This window comes from Hyperoodon ampullatus (assembly GCF_949752795.1).
Source record: "Hyperoodon ampullatus genome assembly, chromosome: 20".
NCBI classification, from domain to species: Eukaryota; Metazoa; Chordata; class Mammalia; order Artiodactyla; family Ziphiidae; genus Hyperoodon; species Hyperoodon ampullatus.
Genome location: NC_136933.1, coordinates 21473212 through 21496890, shown reverse-complemented (window position 1 = coordinate 21496890; position 23679 = coordinate 21473212). Strand labels below are relative to the sequence as shown.

At 39.1% G+C, this 23679-nt stretch overlaps 1 protein-coding gene across 1 annotated transcript; it reads left to right on the top strand.

Annotated features, from left to right (window-relative positions):
* Positions 1-798: 798 nt before the first annotated feature.
* On the top strand, positions 799-1365 carry LOC307068589 (ubiquitin carboxyl-terminal hydrolase isozyme L3-like; the record flags this gene model as incomplete). The annotated part of the gene is made up of 1 exon (XM_079726543.1): positions 799-1365. Exon 1 carries the CDS (start codon positions 817-819, stop codon positions 1363-1365), a length of 549 nt encoding a protein of 182 aa, XP_079582669.1. The 5' UTR covers positions 799-816.
* Positions 1366-23679: the final 22314 nt, after the last annotated feature.

Genomic DNA, 23679 nt, shown 5'->3' with positions numbered 1-23679 from the left:
AGGATTCCTCTAAAAATATGCCTCAAAAAAATAAAAAGAAAAGAAATAACAGAAGATGTTCAGCAAGGACAGTTTCTTCTTTTTTTTTAAAGCGTATTTCCTTTTTATTCATTTATTCATTCATTCATTCATTCATTTTTGGCTATGTTGGATCTTTGCTGCTGCGCACAGGCTTTCAATAGTTGCGTCAAGTGGGGGCTACTCTTCGTTGCGGTGGCTCCTCTTGTTGCAGAGCACAGGCTCTAGACACGTGGGCTTCAGTAGTTACAGCACCCAGGCTCAGTAGTTGTGGCTCGCAGGCTCTAGAGCGCAGGCTCAGTAGTTATGATGCACGGGCTTAGTTGCTCTGCAGCATGTGGGATCTTCCTGGACCAGGGATCGAACCCGTGTCCCCTGGATTGGCAGGCGGATTCCGTGGACAGTAGTTTCTTACAGGGGAATAATGAAGACCCTGAGGCTGGGAATTCAGAGAACTGAGTTTCTGACTGGCCTTTCCCTCTAACTGGCTGTGTGACCTTGGACAATACACTTAATTTTTGTACTTCAATTTGCTCACCTGTAAAATACAAACAGTAATGCCTGCCTTATTTTATTATGTTTGGGTTTAGGATAAAATGGGATACTGTGTGAGGATCCAAGAATTAAAGTTGCTATACAAATGTAAAGTTTTTTTCTAAAACACAATTTATTTCCAAACATACTTACGAAATCAAAGAATTCAACTCTTAATGTTTAATGTCATCATTATTGTATGCCCATATCTATGTTAAAAAAAAGAAGGTTGGGAGAGCTGGAGAGGGGCCGGGCGGAGCAGCCATGGAGGGTCAACGCTGGCTGCCGCTGGAGGCCAATCCCGAGGTCACCAACCAGTTTCTCAAACAATTAGGTCTACATCCTAACTGGCAGCTTGTTGATGTATATGGAATGGATCCTGAACTCCTTAGCATGGTACCAAGACCAGTGTGTGCAGTGTTGCTTCTCTTCCCTATTACAGAAAAGTATGAGGTATTCAGAACAGAAGAAGAGGAAAAAATAAAATCTCAGGGACAAGATGTTACATCATCAGTATATTTCATGAAGCAAACCGTCAGCAATGCCTGTGGGACAACTGGAATAATCCATGCTATTGCCAACAATAAAGACAAGATGCACTTTGAATCTGGATCAACCTTGAAAAAATTCCTGGAGGAGTCTGCATCAACGAGCCCTGAAGAACGAGCCAGACACCTGGAGAACTATGACGCCATTCGAGTTACTCATGAGACCAGTGCCCATGAAGGTCAGACTGAGGCACCAAATATAGATGAAAAAGTAGATCTTAATTCTATTGCATTAGTTCATGTAGATGGATGGGCATCTATATGAATAGATGGACAGAAACCATTTCCAATTAACCATGGGGAAACTAGTGATGAAACTTTATTAGAGGATGCCATAGAAGTTTGCAAGAAGTTTATGGAACGTGACCCTGATGAACCAAGATTCAATGCCATTGCTCTTTCTGCAGCTTAGCTTGTCCAGAATGGAAACACCAAATACTGTATTATTTGCAACAAAATTAAATTTCTTCTGCCATACACTAACTCAAAAATTTTGATATTTTCATTAACTTGACTGATCAACCTTTACGTGAACTAAAAAAAAAAAAAAGGTTGGGTTGAAGAAACACAGTGCCTATTTTTTTTTTTTGGTGGTACGCGGGCCTCTCACTGTTGTGGTCTCTCCCGTTGCGGAGCACAGGCTCCGGACGCGCAGGCTCAGCGGCCACGGCTCACGGGCCTAAACGCTCCGCGGCATGTGGGATCCTCCCGGACCGGGGCACAAACCCGTGTCCCCTGCATCGGCAGGCGGACGCTCAACCAGTGCGCCACCAGGGAAGCCCGAAACACAGTGCCTTTGATTGATCAGGACACAATGAGACTAAAATACAGAATATGCAATATGCAAAACTATACACACTTAAAACCTAAAATAATGGCCATAGACTCTAGGAGTATTCATATAAATTATATTTAGGTTGCTTAAAATAATTGTTTTGCATTTTTTTTAAATCTGTAAAAAATATGGCACTTCTAAAAACTTAACATTCACCTTTTCAAAAGGGAGGCTCTACAGCCATTAGAGAAGTTGTAAAGCTGTAAATAGGCTTTGGTCCTAGACAATGGTTTTAAATCCTGGCTCTGCCATTTACTGACTTACTGGCTCGGTTTATCTTGGGAAAGTTTCTCAACTACTCAGTCTTCTTATCAGCAAAATTAGGATAACAACAGTACATACATGTAAGTTATTTGTGAGTGATTAGAGTGAGCATGTGTAAAATTCTTTAAAACAGATCTATATGTTCATTATTATTATCATTTTTAGAGGATTAAGAAACTATGGAAACCAAAGATATTAATCTTTAAACCCGAGGGGTGGCAGGGGGGTGGAGCTGTGAAAATGTTTCAGTCAAATAGCTTGTGTCTACTTTTTATAACAACTGACAAGTATTTGAATTTAATCAAAATGGCAAATCTAAAGTATTTTAAATTTAAAAACACCAATATCTACTTCTTCAAGTCTCCTAAGCTCAGTACCAGATAGAAAATGGATATTTGATAGAAAGAGATTTAACTGAATTACCAAAGGATAGCTGGTGACCCTAATTACTTTCGTTTATTAATTATAGGAAAGTGTGAACCATGAAATGAGATTTTCCTGTAACGAAAAATTCAGACAACTAGTGACACCATTCTACATTTTCATTTCAAGTGACACAAAAGGCCTTGCTCTCAAATAATCACAATATACTATCCTACTGACTAGTATTTAAAATTGCAAATCAGTTACCAAAAGCCACATTTTTGAAGATTAAGTTAAAATTCTGATTCCTTGACAAAGATTCCTCAACTACCTGTGGAGAAGTGAATTCTTCCTTTTCGTGTTCAGACGTAGACTGGGTTTTGGAATTCCAGTGATGGTAAGCTTTATTATCATCATTAGCATAGTGCCATATGGCACCTACAACAAAGGATCTTATCTTGTCTATTTTTATACATCCTCACTCCACAAAGCACAGAAAAATAAAGTGATCTGTCCACAGGCATACAGGTGGATGCATACAGGGCATGCAACTAAAAGCCAAATCTCCTGTCACTAATTCAAATATGCTTTTCTTCACACTTCTCTCATATATATGCCACAGCTGTTCTGAAATTCCTTGGTTTGGTTGAAAATTCAATTAGAAAAGAATTATTCTAATAATAATAATAAAGAACAAAAGACATTTTTTCATTTGATTACATCTTTTGTACATGACTACATAGTCATGATACAAATGAAGTAATAATATCCTCCATTTTCAATAATGAAATACATTTCACAATATAAGTTTTAACCTAGGATTCATTAAAATTAAGTTTTTGTCTGTTATGGTTAATGTATCACCTTTTTATATGCTAAAAGTTTGCCATTAAATATATGCAGGTAAATATGCAATTATAGTAAGGTTGCAGGATATTAACATATAAAAGTCAATCTTTTTTCTACATACAAGCAATGAACATGTAGAATTTGAAATTAACAACACAGTACCTTTTACATTAGCACCCCTCAAAAAGGAAACACTTAGGCATAAATCTAATAAAATGTAAGTGTTAGATCTATATGAAAAAGACTCTAAAACTCTGATGAACAAAATCAGAGAAGAACAAAGTAATGTACAAATATTCCATGTTCATGGACGGGAAGATTCAATATTGTCAAACTGTCAGTTCTTCCCAGCCTGATCTGTAGATTCAGTGCAACCCCAGTCAAAATCCCAGCAAGTTATTTTGTGGATATTGAACCATTTATTCTAAAGTTCATATGGAGAGGCAAAAGACCCAAAATAGCCAATACAATATTGAAGAAGAACAAAGTTGGAGGGCTGACACTCCCCAATTTCAATATTTAGTATAAAGTTACAGTAATCAAGACAGTGTGGTACTTGTGAAAGAATAGACAAATAGGTCACTGGAACAGAAGAGAGAGCTCAGAAATAGACTTTCATCAATAGAGTCAACTGATATTTGACAAAGGAGCAAAGGCAATACAATACAACAAAGATACTCTGTTCAGCAAATTGTACTTGAACAGTTGGACATCCACATGTAAAACAATGAATCTAGACACAGACCTTACACTCTCAACAAAAAGTAACTCAAAATGGATCACAGACCTAAATGTAAAACCCCAAACTATAAAACACCTAGAAGATAACACAGAAGAAAACCTGGATAACCTTGAGTATGGCAATGACTTTTTAGATACAACACCAAAGTCATGATCCATGAAAGAAATAATTGCTAAGCTAGATTTCATTAAAATTTAAAAACTGCTCTGAGAAAAACAATGTGAAGAGAATGAGAAGGACAAGCCACAGACTGGGAGAAATATTTGCAAAAGACACATCTGAAAAAGGACTGTTATCCAAAATATACAAAGAACTTCTAAACTCAACAACAATTTAAAAAAATGGGCCAAAGACTTTGACACTTCACCAAAGGAGATGTACAGATGGCATAAAAAATCATATAAAAATATTTCCACATCATATGTCATTAAGGAAATACAAATTCAAATGAGATGCTACTGCACATCAAGAACGAGCAAAATCTGGAACACTGACAACACCAAATGTTGATGAAAATGTGAAGCAATAAGAATTGTCATTTAATATCTGAAACTAACACACTGTAAGTCAACTATACTTCAAAAAAATAAAATAAAATAACATTTACTTCTGGTGCAAGAAAATTTAACAGTCACTTTGGAATAGTTTGATGATTTCTTACAAAATTAAACATACTCTTTCCATACAAGCCAGAAATTGTGCTCCTTAGTATTTACCCAAAGGAGTTGAAAACTTACATCCACACAAAAATCTGGACACAGATTTTTTTTTTTTTTTGGTCACACCTTGATTTCCCCAACCAGGGATCGAACCCACGCCCCCTGCAGTGGAAGCAGAGTCTTAACCACTGGACCACCAGGGAAGCCCCTAGATTGGATGTTTTTAACAGCTTTGTGCATCAGCTTTGTGAATTAATACATAAACTGTGGTGCATCCAGATAATGAAATATTATTCAATGCAAAAAAGAAATGAGCTATCAAGCCATGAAAAGACATGGAGGAACCAAATACATTTTACTGGGTGAAAGAAGGCAATCTGTAAAGGCTATGTACAGTATGAATCCAACTATATGACATTCTGGAAAAGGTAAAACTATGGAGACAGTAAAAAAAGACCAGAGGTTGCCAGAGATTTGGGGTTGGGGTGGAATAATTAGGCAGAGCAAAGTGTTTTTCATTATCATCTGTATGATTCCATAATGATGGATATATGTCTATATATATTTATTCAAACTTATAGAATACATAACACCAAGAGTGAACCCTAATGTGAATGATGTACTTTGGGTGATTAAGACGTGTTAATGTAGGTTTTCAACTGTAACAAATGTACCACTCTAATGGGAGGTGTTAATAATAGGGCAGGCTATGCATGAGTGGGGCCAGGGGATACATGGAAAATCTCTTACCTTCCCCTCAACTTTACTGTGAACCTAAAACTGCTCTAAAAAATCAAATCATTAAAAAAAAAAAAACTAGGGAGAGAAAAAATTTTTAGCCCTTCTTAAAATATACATATGTGATTTGTATAAGAATATATATATATATATATATATATATTTTTTTTTTTTTTTTTTTTTTTTTTTTTGCAGTACGCGGGCCTCTCACTGTTGTGGCCTCTCCCGTTGCAAAGCACAGGCTCCGGACACGCAGGCTCAGTGGCCATGGCTCACGGGCCCAGCTGCTCCGCGACATGTGGGATCCTCCCGGACCAGGGCACGAATCTGTGTCCCCTGCATCGGCAGGCGGACTCTCAACCACTGCACCACCAGGGAAGCCCAGAATATATTTTTGAAGGCAGAGATTCTTCTGAGCTCCTGATTTTGAGATTCACTGAGGGTAAGTTAGTTTTCTGGGTCTCAAAGATACTCTTTCCTTTATCTTTCATATCTCATTTATGCACTGAGTCATCTATGCTCTAAAGTTTAAATCTTCCTAGTGTCTGGTGCATACGATTAACTCCCACAGCTGTCTTTATTTCTCTGAAAAATGAGTGTTAAGTTGATTTTTTGTATACTTATTTTAAAATGTTTATTACTGCAATGCTTTAATTTTAAATGTCTTATGATGTAACAAAATGCTTTGGTTAGTCTTTTGTTAAAGCAGGTAGTATTTCTGAGAAGTTAACAATTTTATTTTTTTTAATTTATTTATCTTTTGTGGCCACACGGGGAGGCTTGCGGGATCTTAGCTCCTCAGCCAGGGATCGAACCCAGGCTCACAGCAATGAAAGCCCAGAGTCCTAACCACTGTGCCACCAGGGAATTCCCAAAAGTTAACCCTTTTAAAGTACAAATTATCTTTTTCAGATAGTCAATCTTTTTTGATTGTCCATTTGTTTTGTTTTTGTCTATTTACTGAACTTTTAAAAATTAGAGGAAATTGGTGGATCATTTATATTTTCGTTTTATGCATTTATATTTGCAAGTCACATATGTACTTTAGGTTAAGCTCATTGGTTTATACCAACATTGAATGAGGAAACAAGAGATTCGTTTTATCATAAAAAGGAAACAAAATGTCATACACATTGCTTTATGTTTACTGTGCAAGTTTCAGCGCTATTTTAACAGGTATGAATATTACCGGGGTTTTGCTTTAACAAAGCTTTGCTCCCCATTAAAGGCCAAGGGCAAAACCAAGTACCAGTTTCAAGAGGTAAAGAAAGACAAGTACATGTTTGTACCGTGGGAGTGTTTATTGATCAGAGGAAAAGAAGTTTTAAGAAAAATATTCAATTTGTTGAGAAAACAAAATATGCTTGAACCACTTCTTTTCACCTCCTAATAATTAGTTCAGAAATTCCAGGTCTGGGGCTTCCCTGGTGGCGCAGTGGTTGAGAGTCTGCCTGCCGATGCAGGGGACACGGGTTCGTGCCCCGGTCTGGGAAGATCCCACGTGCCGCGGAGCGGCTGGGCCCGTGAGCCATGGCCGCTGAGCCTGCGCGTCCGGAGCCTGTGCTCCGCAATGGAAGAGGCCACAACAGTGAGAGGCCCATGTACCGCCAAAAAAAAAAAAAAGTCAAACATTTGTCATTTAAGTTTGATTATCTACTAAGAAAAAACTTTGTATATATTTCTGTAAGTTTCACAAAATTAAAGTTTTTACTCAAAAAGCTTACATCTTTCCTCAGAACTTCAAATGAGATTTTTTAACACATAAAGTATTTGTAACTCAATTTCTAGTCTCAGTTACATGGCTGAAAGATTGAAAGTTCATTGTACTCAATGAACATCAAAACAATACCAACAAAATGCTATAAAGAAAAAAATTTCTAATTGCTGTACATCAGAATGTCTTTGGAAGCAGTCATGAAAATGGAGGCATACATATGACCTATATAATTTATACATTTTAAACTTTAATAATTTCTCTATATGACCACCTATAGCAATTAGAGAAAGAAGAACAAAATTTATAAACAGCTCAATAACAAAAAAACAAACAACCCAATCCAAAAATGGGCAGAAGACCTAAATAGACATTTCTCCACACAAGATATACAGACTGCCAACAAACACATGAAAGGATGCTCAACATCTTTACTCATTAGAGAAATGCAAATCAAAACTACAACGAGATATCATCTCACACCAGTCAGAATGGCCATCATCAAAAAATCTAGAAACAATAAATGCTGGAGAGGGTGTGGAAAAAAGGGAACACTCTTGCACTGCTGGTGGGAATGTGAATTGGTACAGCCACTATGGAGAACGGTATGGAGGTTCCTTAAAAAACTACAAATAGAACTACCATATGACCCAGCAATCCCACTACTGGGCATATATCCTGAGAAAACCATAATTCAAAAAGAGACATGTACCAGAATGTTCATAGCAGCCCTATTTACAATAGCCCAGAGATGGAAACAACCTAAGTGTCCATCATCGGATGAATGGGTAAAGAAGATGTGGCACATATATACAATGGAATATTACTCAGCCATAAAAAGAAATGAAATTGAGCTATTTGTAATGAGGTGGATGGACCTAGAGTCTGTCATACAGAGTGAAGTAAGTCAGAAAGAGAAAGACAAATACTGTATGCTGACACATGTATATGGAATTTAAGAAAAAAAATGTCATGAAGAACATAGGGGTAAGACAGGAATAAAGACACAGACCTAGTAGAGAATGGACTTGAGGATATGGGGAGGGGGAGGGTTAAGCTGTGACAAAGTGAAAGAGCGGCATGGACATATATACACTACCAAACGTAAGGTAGATAGCTAGTGGGAAGCAGCCGCATAGCACAGGGAGATCAGCTCAGTGCTTTGTGACCGCCTGGAGGGGTGGGATAGGGAGGGTGGGAGGGAGACGCAAAAGGGAGGGGATATGGGAACATATGTATATGTATAACTGATTAAATTTGTTATAAAGCAAAATAAATAAATAAATTAATTAATTTAAAAAAAACTTTAATAATTTCTCTATATGACTACTCAAATATGTCGGTATATATAGATAAAAATAATTTTAGCTTACTGTACATTAAAGATTGTAATTTTTTTTTTAGAAATGTGTTCATATACACGTTTTTATATAGGGATAGATATAAAAACAGTGATGATTTTTTGAAAATCCCATTAGTTTACATAATATATAAAACTTTATTTCTTTTTCCTATGGTCTCGATGTGAGCAGTCCAGATTATTGTGGCAGCTCGGCTCCCTGTGGTCATTCAGGGATGCAAGTTTCTTCCATTCTTTAGTTCTGCCATTCCCTCCCTTATCATCCACATGGCTGAGACTGTGTTGCTACCACTTCTCTGTTGAAGCCAGTGGGCAGGGGGGAAATGAGCTTGAAAACTCAGTCCCACAAAGGCCACAAATGAGTTTCTCAGTCCATTGATAAGTACTTAGTTACATGCCCTTACCTAACAGCAGGGCAGTGGCTCTATCGCTGTAGAAGAAACAGAACGTGGGGAACTCCCTGGCTGTCCAGTGGTTAGGACTTGGTGCGCTTTCACTGCCGGGGTGGGGTTTGACCCCTAGTTGGGAAACTAGATCCCACAAGCCACCCACAACCCCATGGTTTTTATTTTATTTTTATTTTAAAAAATTAAAAAAAAAATTTTGGGGCCCCCCGGCACAGTATGCAAGATCTTAGTTCCCCGACCAGGGATTGAACCTGTGCCCCCTGCAGTGGAAGTGTGGAGTCTTAACAACTGGACCGCCTGGGAAGTTTCCCACGATGTTTTTATATTTTGTGTTGTTACTATGGTCATATCTATACATAAACAATATGTAGGAAAATAGAGAATTGGCACAGGCCACTGGTTTCCTTCCACAGCTAAACTCTACAGATGTCAAATAAATGAGGACAAAGAACATTCTATTTTTGTTGCTAACTTTAATCTTTCATTTCAGCATAACATTTAAGTTTTGTTTTTATTTTCATTTTTGTTTTCTACTATAGAGAAAATAAAACATATAGAAAAGTAGGAAGAACAGTAATCTCCCTGTACTTATTACCCAGTTTCCTTAATGATCAATATTCTGCTTTTATTTCATCTATTGCACCAAAAATCTGTTTTTTGAGTATTTTAATACAAATTTCAGACACATACCATCTGATGAATATTGTAATATGCATCTCTAACAGATAAGGAAAAATTTTAAATGCAATCATAATACCATCATCATATCCCATAAAATTATAATTGATCCCAAATGATCTTTCCTGATTTTTTTTAAATCAGTAAAGTTTTTTTTTCTTCTTTGTAGCACTCTCATTTATTCTTGGTTAGAGAACAAATCAGTAATTTTCCTGGAGATATAAACCTATGAATTAGGCAAGTGAGGAGAGGAAGACATCGAAGACACTTCATCAGGAGGCATTTTTTATGTTCCAGCCCTCAATGCTTTGAACTGGTAGCATTCTTGGTCCCTGCAATGCAACTTAGCTCTTAATTATGAATTCTTTTTTTTTTTTTTTTTTTTTTTGCAGTACGCGGGCCTCTCACTGTTGTGGCCTCTCCCGTTGCGGAGCACAGGCTCCAGACGCGCAGGCTCAGCAGCTGTGGCTCACGGGCCCAGCCGCTCCGTGGCATGTGGGATCCTCCCGGACCGGGGCACGAACCCATATCCCCTGCATCGGCAGGCGGACTCCCAACCATTGCACCACCACGGAAGCCCGAAATCTCTCTTCTTTATTCATAACTATGTTTTCAGTATCATTTCAGGACACACATAAAATTTAAAAAGATAAAATCAAGTATCCATTTTTAACAGCAAGATTTCTGTTTATTTTTATAAACAGGAAAAAAATAAAGCTTCATTTGAGGGAAAAGTTTAATGTTTATTTTTCAGTCTGAGTCAAAATGAAAGTATTAAAACTGCAACATCAAAACCCCTGTATCAAAATGTCAAGTGACCACTGTAGGATACTGACTGAATAGGGAATTACTGAGAGATTGTCGGTTGCATTTCTCTCGCTCTTGTTGAAGTAAAGAGCAAGGGCAACCAGAAAATCTACAGAGTTCTTTTTCCTTAAAAAAAAAAAAAAAAAAACTACTCCTGAATAAATATGACAGAGGTCCTTTGTGAGCATCTTTTTATTCAGAAACTGACGCGGACCAGCCAAACGAGGAAGACTGAGCCCACCAGGGTCAGAAGGGAAGGGGTAAGGAACTGAAATGGCACCGATGAATGGGGTCAGAAGGACCAACACAACTGCTGGTTGCAAGGCAAATTTTATTGTGCTACAGTTGCAGATTATACAGACTAGAAAAGGGAAGGTTGCCAGACGGTGGTTTACATTATCTAATGACTGTCTCGGCTCAAGGTTAACTTCCCTGGGAGAAAACCCATAAACCCAGAATCATCAAAAATAACCTGCACGTGCAGGGAGGAGACAGCTTTGCTTATCTCATTTTACATCCTTTCTGATCTCTGGGCCCTGGTGATTTATCTCCCATGGAATGGAACAAGGAGGGGAACAAGTAGGGACAGTCCCTTGGAGCAGCGGCGGCCCCGCAGCCTGCTCTCATGGCTGACTACTTCCCACAGGTCCCCTTTTATTTTTTAATTTTTGCTGCAAAATTATTCCATGATGCTTAGTGCCGAGAGTAGTATATTGTTGCATGAGGATACGAAACAGACATGAGAAGATTATTATCAATAATAGGCAAATTATGGCCAGTGTAATAAATCCTGACAACCTTCCAGTAATCCAAGACTGAGGGTTTAACCACTTTAAATGATCCAATAAAGTCTGAATTACATCTTCTGGCGAAATATCATCAAGATGTGCATTTTGCATATCCTGAATTTCAGTATTTAACTTCTTAAGATCAAGACTAATATTATTATCTGACCAAACACTCAGCAGATGCATTTTTACTTTTTCCCATTCCCAAATAGAGTCATTATACTTATAAGGAGTAACACAAATCCATGTATACTTTGCATGACAAGCTAAACGCATCCTCAATTTTAATGCTGCCATCTGATCTCCAATCCCCAAAACTGCTTTTTTAAGTTCATCTAACTTCTTATTAATCTGTAAATCTATGTGATTTTGTAAAGATAAAGCAAGACTGGTATGTTGAGATAATTGATTAACAAAGTGAGCATCATTAATACTCTGTGAAAGAGCAAGACCGGCAGTAATCGCGGTAGCAGACAAAGCAGCCAAGGCAAGTAAACTTACTATTAGCCACCCAATAAAGCGTCTCCTTCTCTGCAAGGCTTTAGAGAGTTCCACCCATGCCTGTATTCCAGTATTTTCATACCAAGGTTCTTTCAGATGTACAGGCACCATAACATACATGGGTTGCTTTAGTATAAGCACAGATTGCGTTCCTGCAGAAGGGAACATACAACTGCTAAAAATACAATTAACACAGCTAATATTATACCCTCGTTTGGAAGAATTAACAATGTTAATAGAACCAATCAAAAGTGTATATGGAGGAGCAACACAAGTTATAACAGGTGTATTGGAATAAGTTAGAGCTAGTTTCCATATATCCCAGTTCTTTTGAAAAGTAATAAACCTATCTATGACGGGAATAGAAGAGATAAGAACTGACCCCTTGGTATAATCTATAGTACACCATATTTGGTTATTATTCCAAGATGCATTGCAACGTTCAAAATTGGATTCAGGAAAGTTAATGGTCATAAAAGGAGGAAATTGATTTTTTGGTTTTCTGTTAAGAATAGTAACCTTATGTCCAGCTATAAGTATCCCTTGTCCTCCAGGTAAATGCTTCATACAGAAATAATTTCCTGAATCTTTGCCTGTAACCTTGGTTATGGTAATAGTGGAATCCCCAAGTGGTGAAGCGTATGAGATTCGACCTCTAATATTAATAGGTTGCCCATTTTTATACCAAATGATGGTATCCTTAAGATCCTCTCATCGGCTGGTAGCTGGGCATGTAAGAGTAATGTTGGTTCCTGTAAAACGAAGGATGCCTGGAGAGCCTGACAAACCAACTGATTGATCCGTTTCCTCATAAACATCTGTATGCTCATAATTAATAGCCTTTACACATCCAGTTTCCAGATTCAATGGGCTAAGACAGACAGGATAGGTATTAAACCAGTTAGTATAATTTACAGAGATATTGATTTGTTTTATATTCCCAATAAGAGGCCCATAAACAGTATCATTGTAAAATACAGGAAACTCTGCTTCAGACCAAGATATGGTTTGTAATAGTGGAGGATCAGGTACATAGGCCCAGTAAGTTGCTGCATTAACAGAGGGAACATATGAAATGGTTGCCAACATAGCCAAAAATAAAGTTACAGGTGTAACAGGATTATTCTGTTGTTTCACTAACTCTTGAGCTCGTGAAACCAACTGTTCAATTTGTCCCCAGGTTGGAACATCACTCCCTTGAGTCGTCCTGGCAAGTGGTCTCCTCTTCCTCTTCTTTTTCTCGATTGATACAGTCACTGTTGCTTTCTTTGGAGAAATGTGAAGTTTCTGCATTTTATCAGTCGGGCATTGCGACGAGCCATCTATCTGCTTCACTAGACGTTCAGGAAGCCAACGAGGACCAGGCGCAGATCTGGGAAAGATACACATGTGACCTCGCCCCCAGATCAAGATGGGATCCGGATCATACCAGGTACTGGTCCATGGATCCCGCTAAAGAACTTCTGGAACGGATGTTGCCAATGTTCACTCAGCCAACAACCTTTCTCCTGCACAACGGCCATATTTATCAACAGTCAAAAAATTTAAAATAAATAATGCATGATTCAAAAGGTTGTATGGTGTGGTTTCATATAATTCCCCCTTTTTTATTTTTTCAATAGTTAGTTTTAGGGATCTGTGTGCACGTTCTACAATGCCCTGTCCTTGAGGATTATATGGAATACCTGTAATATGAGTAATTTGTAAGGAATCACAAAATTTTGCAAAAGCAGTACTGGTATAAGCAGGCCCATTATCAGTTTTTATAATTTGAGGAATATTCATAAATGCAAAACAATGTAATAAATGAGTAATAACATGTTTAGTAGCCTCTCCAGTCTGTGCTGTAGCACAGAGGAAACCAGAATAAGTATCAATAGTGACATGAACAAACTGTAATTTCCCAAAAGACGGGATATGTGTAACATCCATTTGCCATAAATGACTAGGTAATAATCCACGAGGATTAACGCCATAATGCGGAACAGGAAGGTGAGGTAAGCATTGTGGGCGTTGCTTAACAATTTGTCGGGCGGCTTCACGAGTAAGGGAAAATTGTTTGCGTAATGTAGCCGCTGACTGATGGTGTAAAGCATGCGATTGTTGTGCTGCTTGTGAAGCAGTCTGATCATAACTTACCATAATATGAGGGTGTCCAAGATATGGACCAAGAGTATCAACAGTATGAAGATAATGAATGCAATACAATAACCATTCATGATAAGAGGGAGAATGGAGTGACGGGGTAGAAGCTTTAGCATCAGGAGAGGAATGGATAGGAAAAAAAATTATATTTAGTACGAGTCAAACTATCTGCAGCTGCATTAAGTTTTGTTAAAGGACCAGGGAGATTAGAGTGTGCACGAATATCTAAAGCTGCAACAGGGCCATCATGAGAGCGTATGAGTTGCTGGAGTAGACGAAAAGAGGATGATAATTCAGGATCATTAGTATGTCCTATGGTCGCAGTCTCCAGAAGAAACATTAAGCTAATAAGATATTTACTATCAGAAAACAAATTAAAAGATACAGAAGGCAAATGTTTAAAAGCCATAATGACAGCATACAGTTCCACACGTTGAGCTGAAGTCAAGGAAGTTTGTTCAATTAGTTTTATTCCGTCGTCAATGATTACAGTAGCCACTCCTGAGGAAGACCCGTCTGTAAAAACCAGAGGTACATGTGGAATAGGGTGTTGTTGGATTATAGAAGGAAAAATGTAAAGATTGTTTTTACTAAATTGAATTATCTTATCAGCAGGATAATGACATTCTAGGTTTCCTGGAAATCCTGCAAGAGCAAGTCCCCATTCATTACTATGTTGAAAAAGCCAATTTTGTTGACTAACTGAATAAGGGATAATAAGTTGAGAAGGTTCCTATAAGTTGTAAGCATCTAGTTCTACCTTGCATCATTAAAGTACTAATAAGTTCATAATAAGGATTAATAACCTTAGAGGCTGTAGTCTTCATGTGAATCCATTCAGTAACTCCAGTGGTCTGCCATAAAACAGCTGTGGTGTTGGACAAATAATTAAAGAAATTGGCAGGTGAGTATGTATTCGAGTTAATTGCGCAGAGCTGATAGCTCTATTAACTATCTGTAATGCTTGGAAACCCTCTGGAGTCATGGAGCATGATGATGAAGGATCTGAATCACCTTTAAGAATATCAAACAAAGGCTGTAGTTGAGCAGTAGTAAGTTTTAAGGAAGGCCTTAGCCAATTAATATCTCCAAGTAATTTTTGAAAATCATTTAATGTTTTTAAATTATCAACTCGAATTTGCAGTTTTTGAGGTCTAATAGTAGTGTTATCTATATATTTACCAAACTATAAAAATGGAGATTGTCTTTGAATTTTTTCTGAGGCAATGACCAAGCCAAACGATTGTTAAGGATTGTTGTAAAAATTGAAAAGCAGTCTCTAATAAGGAAATATTCTCGGGCTTCCCTGGTGGCGCAGTGGTTGGGAGTCCGCCTGCCGATGCAGGGGACACGGGTTCGTGCCCTGGTCTGGGAAGATCCCACATGCTGCGGAGCGGCTGGGCCCGTGAGCCATGGCCGCTGAGCCTGCGCGTCCGGAGCCTGTGCCCCGCAGCGGGAGAGGCCACAACAGTGAGAGGCCCACGTACGGCAAAAAAAAAAAAAAAAAAGAAAGAAAAAGAAAAGAAATATTCTCAGTGGCTAAAAGTATATCATCCATATAATCTATGAGATATAACGTTGGAAACCTTTTTCTCACAGGAGTCAAGGCCTGAGCCACATATTTTTGGCATAATGTAGGACTATTTGCCATGCCCTGAGGCAATACTTTCCACTGAAATCTCCTCATGGGTTCTTTAAAATTTAAGGAAGGCAAGCTAAAAGCAAAATGTTTTCTATCTTCAGGAAAAAACAATCTTTAAAATCTATAACTAAATGATAATTATGTGGTATGGCCGTTGGAGAGGGTAGGCCTGGTTGAAGAGCCTCCATTATTAGCACAGTTTTATTGACAGCTCTTAGATCCTGTAATAACCTATATTTTCCAGATTTTTTCTTGATAATAAAAATAGGAGTATTCCAAGGGCTACTGGAAATTTCTAAATGCCCTAATTGTAATTGTTCCAGTACTAATTGTTCTGCAGCTTCTAAGTTCTCCTTTGTGAGGGGCCATTGGTCCACCCATACAGGGTCATCAGTCAGCCAAGTGATTGGATCAGCAGTGAGTGGAGAAGAATCCAAGGCCCCTAAGAAAAACCCAAACCTTGTTTATCATTTTTTATTTTCACATCAATAGGATAGACAGTTCCTTGTTGATTTGTTCCCAGCCCTTTTGTGGGAAGAAATCCTTGATCCAACATCATATTAGACACTTGAGAATTTGGACTATAAAGCAATACTCCCATTTCTTTTAATATATCCCGGCCCCAGAGGTTTAAAGGCAGCCCAGGCAAAACATAAGGCTGGAAGTATCCTGAACAGCCCTCACTATCTTGCCATAATAATAACTGACTACTTTGCATAGGAGAAGAACTTTGTCCTATTCCTTGAAGTTCTGTAATAGTAGGACTAACGGGCCAATGTTTAGGCCAGTGCATCTGGGTCATAACAGAGACATCAGCTCCAGTATCTAACAAACCTGAAAAAACCTTTCTATTAATGGTTAATTTCATTTCTGGACGTTCTTTCCCTGTCTTCTGAATCCAGTAGGCAGCATTAGATGATCCAAAGGCCTTTGTTCCTCTCTTTTGATGTTGTAAAATTTGTCCATGAGGTACAAAGGATAAAAGTAGCAATTGTGCAATTTTAGCACCAGGAGAAATAGTTATTATATTTTTAGTAGTTTGTGCCATGATTTTTTTTTTTTTTTTTTTTTTTTTTTTGCAATACACGGGCCCCTCACCGCCGCGGCCTCTCCCACCGCGGAGCACAGACTCCGGACGCGCAGGCCCAGTGGCCATGGCTCACGGGCCCAGCCGCTCTGCGGCATGCGGGATCCTCCCAGGCCGGGGCACGAACCCGCGTCCCCCGCATCGGCAGGCGGACTCCCAACCACTGCGCCACCAGGGAAGTCCTGTGCCGTGATTTTTATTTCTCCTTCATAATCAGAATCTATGACTCCTGGCACAATAGTTAAACCTTTCATGGTGACACTACTTCTTCCCAATAATAGTCCCATCAAACCCTTGGGTAAAGGTCCACAGATGCCCATAGAGAGGGCCTGAGGACCCATTTCAGGAGTTAATACATATTGGGCGGAGGTACTGAGGTCCGGTGCTGCGCTTCCTGGTGTTGCTCTGGAGAGCGAGGATATTGTATGTTTTTGTTCTTGGTTAATGTCTGATTGATAATTTGAGGAAGATACACAGACATCGCCCCTATTGTTTGTTGGGGCCGGGGAAGGCCCCGGGAGGAGTTTCCCGACAGTGGTGTCCCATTCTTGTGGGTCAGTGAGTGACAATCTCGTGCCCAATGTTTTCCCCTATTGCATCTAGGGCATAAACCAGGGACTTTCCGACCATCTGGAGGTTTTTGAACAGGGAAGGAAGGACTAGGGTTAGAATTAAAAGATCTACATTCTCCAGCAAAATGACCTGCCTTTCCGCATTTAAAACAAGTCTTTGTTTTCTTTTGATTGTTTTTAAGCCCCACTTTAGTTAATACTGCAGCCATAGCAGCACCCTGTATATAAGCAGGTCCAATGTCCGCAGAAAGGCGAATATAGTCCTCCAATGTTCCTCGTTTTCTCCAAAGCCAAATCGCAGCCTGACATGCATTATTAGCGTTTTCAAAAGCAAGTTGCCTAACTACAATTGTACCAGTGGGTCCATCCACAATGAGTCTCCCCACCGCCTGTAACAATCTATCTACAAAATAGGCATATGGTTCATCAGGTCCCTGTCTAATTTTTGAAAGATCTTCAGTTTTATGAGCAGAAGGTAGTTTTCTCCAGGCTTGCAACGCCAGATGATTTATTTAAGGATATGCAACAAACGGATAAGTCAACTGATCTTGTAACGATATATACGGCCCTTCACCCACCAACATATGATAATCCACAGGAATATTATGGGAAGCATTCTTTTCTGCTTGTTCAGCAGCCCGTTCATAAAAATCAGACTTCCATATTAAATAATCTCCACCATTTAAACAAGCTCGTTCAATAGACTTCCAATCAGCGGGGGGAAGAGCTTCTCCGGCTATACTGTCAACCATAGCAGTAGTAAAAGGAGCAGTGGGCCCATATTGAGCGCAAGCAGACTTTAAATCTTTTAATACTTTAAAGGGAAGAGCTTGACGCTCCCTAATAGCTTGTTGAGGATTATTAGGATCAGGTCTTTCTATGACAGGACAACAGAAAATAGGATCTTCTCCTCGTTTTATTGGTCCTTGTACAGCGCGCTGCAAGGGACTGAGCATTTTTACAGATGTACATTTTTGAGGAAGACAGTCCTTACTCATCTGCAGCTTTTTCACTGACTTATCTATCATAGCCATTAGAAAATCATCCTCAGGATATTTTTCTCTTTCGTGTTTAAAAGCCTCATCTGTTAAGTCGAAATATTCTTCTTCATCTGATATGTTAAAATTAGTAAGTTCCCTAGATTTAGGAAGTGGCGGTGCAGAAGCCATTAAGGCAGTTTGATCTTCTGAAGAAGGCTTTTGTTTTTCTGACTTTACATTCAAATCAACACTATCATGAGAAGAACCTAAACATTCTTTTATCAGATTCCACAAACTAAATGTAACAACAGGAGTATGAGTAGGCCCTCACTCATAATTTTTTAAATCTTCTCCAACTTTCTGCCAGATTTCTATTTCAACAGAGCCGCCATCAGGAAACCACGGAGATACATCATAAATATGCTGTAAAAACTCAGTCAACTGTGAGGTAGAAACTTTATTACCCCGAGCTTTAAGCATCGAAAGTAAAACCTGAGCAAATAATTCACGCTCCTTTGAGACCTTTTGTCCCATCTTATTTTACTTCTGACTATTGCCTTATGCCGCTATTAGTTTCACTTTTACTCGTGGCCACACATATTTCACATAAAGGTTCTCCTACCTGCACTTTCTTTTTCTTTTAATTGCCTTCACACTTCAGGTCCCTGTTTGGGCACCACTTGCCACGGACCAGCCAGATGAGGAAGACTGAGCTGACGAGCGTCAGAAGGGAAGGGGTAAGGAACTGAAATAGCACCGACGAATGGGGTCAGAAGGACCAACACAACTGCTGGTTGCAAGGCAAATTTTATTGTGCTACAGTTGCAGATTATACAGACTAGAAAAGGGAAGGTTGCCAGACGGTGGTTTACATTATCTAATGACTGTCTCGGCTCAAGGTTAACTTCCCTGGGAGAAAACCCATAAACCCAGAATCATCAAAAATAACCTGCACGTGCAGGGAGGAGACAGCTTTGCTTATCTCATTTTACATCCTTTCTGATCTCTGGGCCCTGGTGATTTATCTCCCATGGAATGGAACAAGGAGGGGAACAAGTAGGGACAGTCCCTTGGAGCAGCGGCGGCATGCCTGGCATGTCCGCAGCCTGCTCTCATGGCTGACTGCTTCCCACAAGAAACCACTATCCACATGTGTGTCTAATTAGTAGAATTAGTAGGATGCATAATTTGTATTTTTTGAATACCAAGTCCAAGAATAATTCTGCATAATGGATCAAAATAGAAGCCATATAATTAAGGATGATTGTAGCAAGACTACCCTGGAGAGAAATAGCTTACAAATATTGTTTATAATTACAGAGAGTAAAGAATTGTTTTAGCTAAAGCTAATAAATAAAAACATGATTCCAGGTATGGTGGTGCACCAGGAAAACTGGGATTTGGTGAACAGCTGTTCTTAAGAATTAGGCACATCCTGAGTATATTACTTGGTATTGCCTGTGTTCTTACTAACGAGAGCTTTCCTTGTTGCCTTTCATCCTTCTTGCCATCATCCCCAGACTTGGCTACTGATGCTCTCAGCTCCAGCATCAGACCCCTTTCCCTTATTTCCAAACTTTCCCATCCATTGTCAATCCAAGTAGGAGGCACGGATAAAATTAGCCTGAATCAAGCAATGTCTCAAAAACAATATAGGCCATGGTGAATGTTCAGATAGATACTTCACCGGGAATGAAGACCCATATACAGAATGTACTAGTGCGAGAGAATGTTAGATTGGCATCTTCTCTCTCCCTTGTTTAATTCCTTTTCCTTCTTTATTAGGACTCAGGACTTCTCCCATGGCTTCATTTGTAGTGAATTGGTTTGCCTCCTGCATAGCTCTTCTCTATCCCAGTATTTTTATATCAAGGGCTATACTGGGAATATCGGTGAATGATATATGTGTATTTAACAACAAGCATATATACATTCCTTGCAAGGCAACCTGGGAAGAAATGTGGATTTTAGTTCTGTTCACCAAGTATTTGCTGAGTGACCAATAACTGGTTATCTACCTTCTACAACCCTTAGATTTTTCATCTGTGAAATAAAGGCATTTGACTAAATTGATCCCTAAAATCTATTGTCGTTCTAAAAATCCTGAGTTCTTGGAAACTTAGTTTTGGGGGCGGGGGTCGGATTTCTACAAGACTCTTAGTTTGCTCATGGGCCAACAGTCATGAGAGATTAGATTTTCTTATTATCTTCATCAAAAGAACTTGATAAACTATGGAGATACAGAGCCACAGCATTAGAACTGCTCAAGAAGAGAACTGAAACTCTACACGTTAGCCGATTTTCTTCAGGGTCTTAAAACACCTTTGTGTACAGAGAACCACACCTAGAGTAATTTGGAAAATCTTGCAATTCATAACTTTCCTTGTTAACTTAAAATGCCAAATGAAAATTGCCAAACTCTAGGATTATAAAACACATGAAGCCTGAATGCATATTAATCTTCTGGTCAAAGACCACCCTCATTAGGGTGATATTTTTGGAAAGGTTCTGTCTTGCCAGTATAAAACTACATTTTAAGAGTTTTACTGGGCTCCCCTGGTGGCGCAGTGGTTGAGAGTCCGCCTGCCGATGCAGGGGACACGGGTTCGTGCCCCGGTCCAGGAAGATCCCACATGCCGTGGAGCGGCTGGGCCCGTGAGCCATGGCCGCAGAGCCTGCGTGTCCGGAGCCTGTGCTCCGCAGCGGGAGAGGCCACAACAGTGAGGCCCGCGTACCGCAAAAAAAAAAAAAAAAAGAGTTTTACTTAATTGCTAAAGGACTATGCTAATACCATCAAATTGCCTTTTTATTCTGCTAATATTTAATTTTCACTGGTAGAAAATTTCCAGACTTTAGAATTTTGTTTGTTTTTTGTTTTTTCAAACCCTGGCTGTATTATCTGCCATGAGTCAAATGTTGAGGTAGTGTCAATTTTGAAATTCTGCCAGGCACAAAAAGGCATTCTGGTCTCTGGCTTAATTTACCTGGCCACCGACCGTATAGCTTATCAGCCTCAATCTTGTCATTTTAGGCTGAGAGAGGCAGCTTCTCACCTACATACAAGGTTTTAGCTATATTTATTTTAGCTATATTTATTATCTCCCAACAGAGCTAACTGTTAATTAATTTTTAAAGAGTAGGTAATACTGCAGGTAATACATATGAGCACGATACAAAATTCGAAATACATAAAACGACTTACAATGAAAAGTCAGTCTCTTTCTCATAATAATCCCCCAGCCACCCATTCTTCCACCAGGTCATCTTATCTGGCAGATAGAAATTAACTTATAATTCTTTATAAAAAAGAAAGACCTCGCATACCCTGCATTCGCTTTTCTCTATTGCTATCATCTCACATTATTTCAGTACATTTGTCACAACTGAACACCAACGTTGATACTATTAACTATTAACTAAACTCTACGGTTTATTCTATTTCACTAGTGCTATGGACTGAACGCTTGTGTCCCCCTTAAGTTCATATATTGAAACACTAGTCCCCAATGTGATGGTATTAGGAGGCGGAGGCCTTTGGGACATAATTAGGTCATGAAGGTAGACCTTGTGAATGGTATTGGTGCCCTTTTAAGAGATACAAGAATGGGACTTCCCTGGTGGTCCAGTGGTTAAGACTCCTAGCTTCCACTGCAGGAGGCACAGGTTCGATCCCTGGACACCGGGAAACTAAGGTCCCACGTGTTGTGCAGTGCAGCCAAAAAAAAAAGAAAAGAGATACAGGAAAGATGAATTCTCTCTCCATCATGTGAAAACACAGCAAGAAGGTAGCTGTCCAGAAACCAGTGGAGGGCTTTCAGCAAGAACCCAACCTTGCTGACACCCTGATCTCAGACCCCTAGCCTCCAGAACTGTGAGAAATAAATGTCGTTTAAGCCATGCAGTCTATGGTAATTTGTAAAAGCAGCCCGAACTAAAACAACTCGTTTTTCCCTAATGTCCTTTCTCTGCCCCCTGGATGCTGTCAGGGTACCACATTACATTTAGTTATCATATCTCCTTAGCCTTCTCTGGTCTGTGACAATTTCTCAGACTTTCCTTGTTTTATATAACCTTGATGTTTTTGAGGAGTAGTGGCCAGGTATTTTGTAGAAAGTCCCTCAATTTTGGTGTAGTACTCTTCTCATGATTGGATAAGGGTTATGGGTTTTGGGGAGTAATATCACAAAGATGAAATACAATCTTTGTCATATCATATCAGGGATACATACTATGGACATGGCATTGCTGATGATGTTGACCTTGATCATCGGGCTGAGAAGCGTTTGCCCAGTTTCTCCCCCTGTAAAATGACTCCTCCCACCTCCTTTCCATGCCCTACTCTTTGAAAACAAGTCACTAAGCCCAGCCCACACTCAAGGGCAAGAGGAACTGAGCTCTGTCTCTGAGGGGGATGTGGGAGTATCTACATAAATCATTTGGAATTCTTCTCAATGGGAGTTTTGTTTCTTCTCCACTATTAATACACCCTATTTTATGTGTACTACAGGGTTCTTTGTATATATTTATTAGAAAATACTGGCTACATCTAAACATTTTTACCTGAGATATTTCCATTATACCTTTAGATGCAGAAAGTAAAGGCTAACAGTTAACTCTTCATTCATTCAGCCAATATTCATTGAACACCTTTACACAGGCACTTGATAAACACAACATGACACACTGAATACTCACAATGGAGCTTATGGCCTAATAGTCAGTTACACTATAGTATGATTGGTGACTGTCTGAATGTAGGTATATACAGAATAGCCCACAAGACAGGACGGGCTTAGCAAACATCTCAGAAGGAAGGGGATACCAGGTAGTTTAAATTGTATTTGTGTAGATTTTTACATACTGCAAAAATGTCAACTGTATACGCATACATCGATCAATAGAGATATTTTTAAAACAGTGGTGGATAGGAACAGAATAAGTCCCTCCTACTACTATAACTCTGTGGTTTGGAGGCATGATTAAAACAAAACAAAACAACCAACAAAAAAAAAGAGACACAGTCTCCAGTCATCACAGACTAACGTAAATTGTTTGACACCAGCGCCATCCTCAGGTATTGCTGCCTGATTTTAGATGAATAGCTATAATTCCCTGAGTTTTACTTTTCTTATTTTCTCAGGGGTTTTGTGAGCATTCAAGCTAAGTCGGCAAAAACGGCTACATATATTTTCCATTCTTCATGCACTGCTCTTTGCAATGTGTTCTGCATCTTTGCCCATCAAAGGGGAAGACCATTTTTTTACCCTTGAATCTGGGCCTGGCCTCTTGTGACTTGCCTTTTGCTGATAAGAAATTAGCAAACATGATGTAGAGGCTATAAAAGAATGTGTGTTGTGATTTGCTTCCTTACTCCTTCTGGAATCCTTTTGGCACGTGAACAAATTCGGGTTTTCCTGCTAGAGGATGAGACCAGGGGAGAAGAACTGA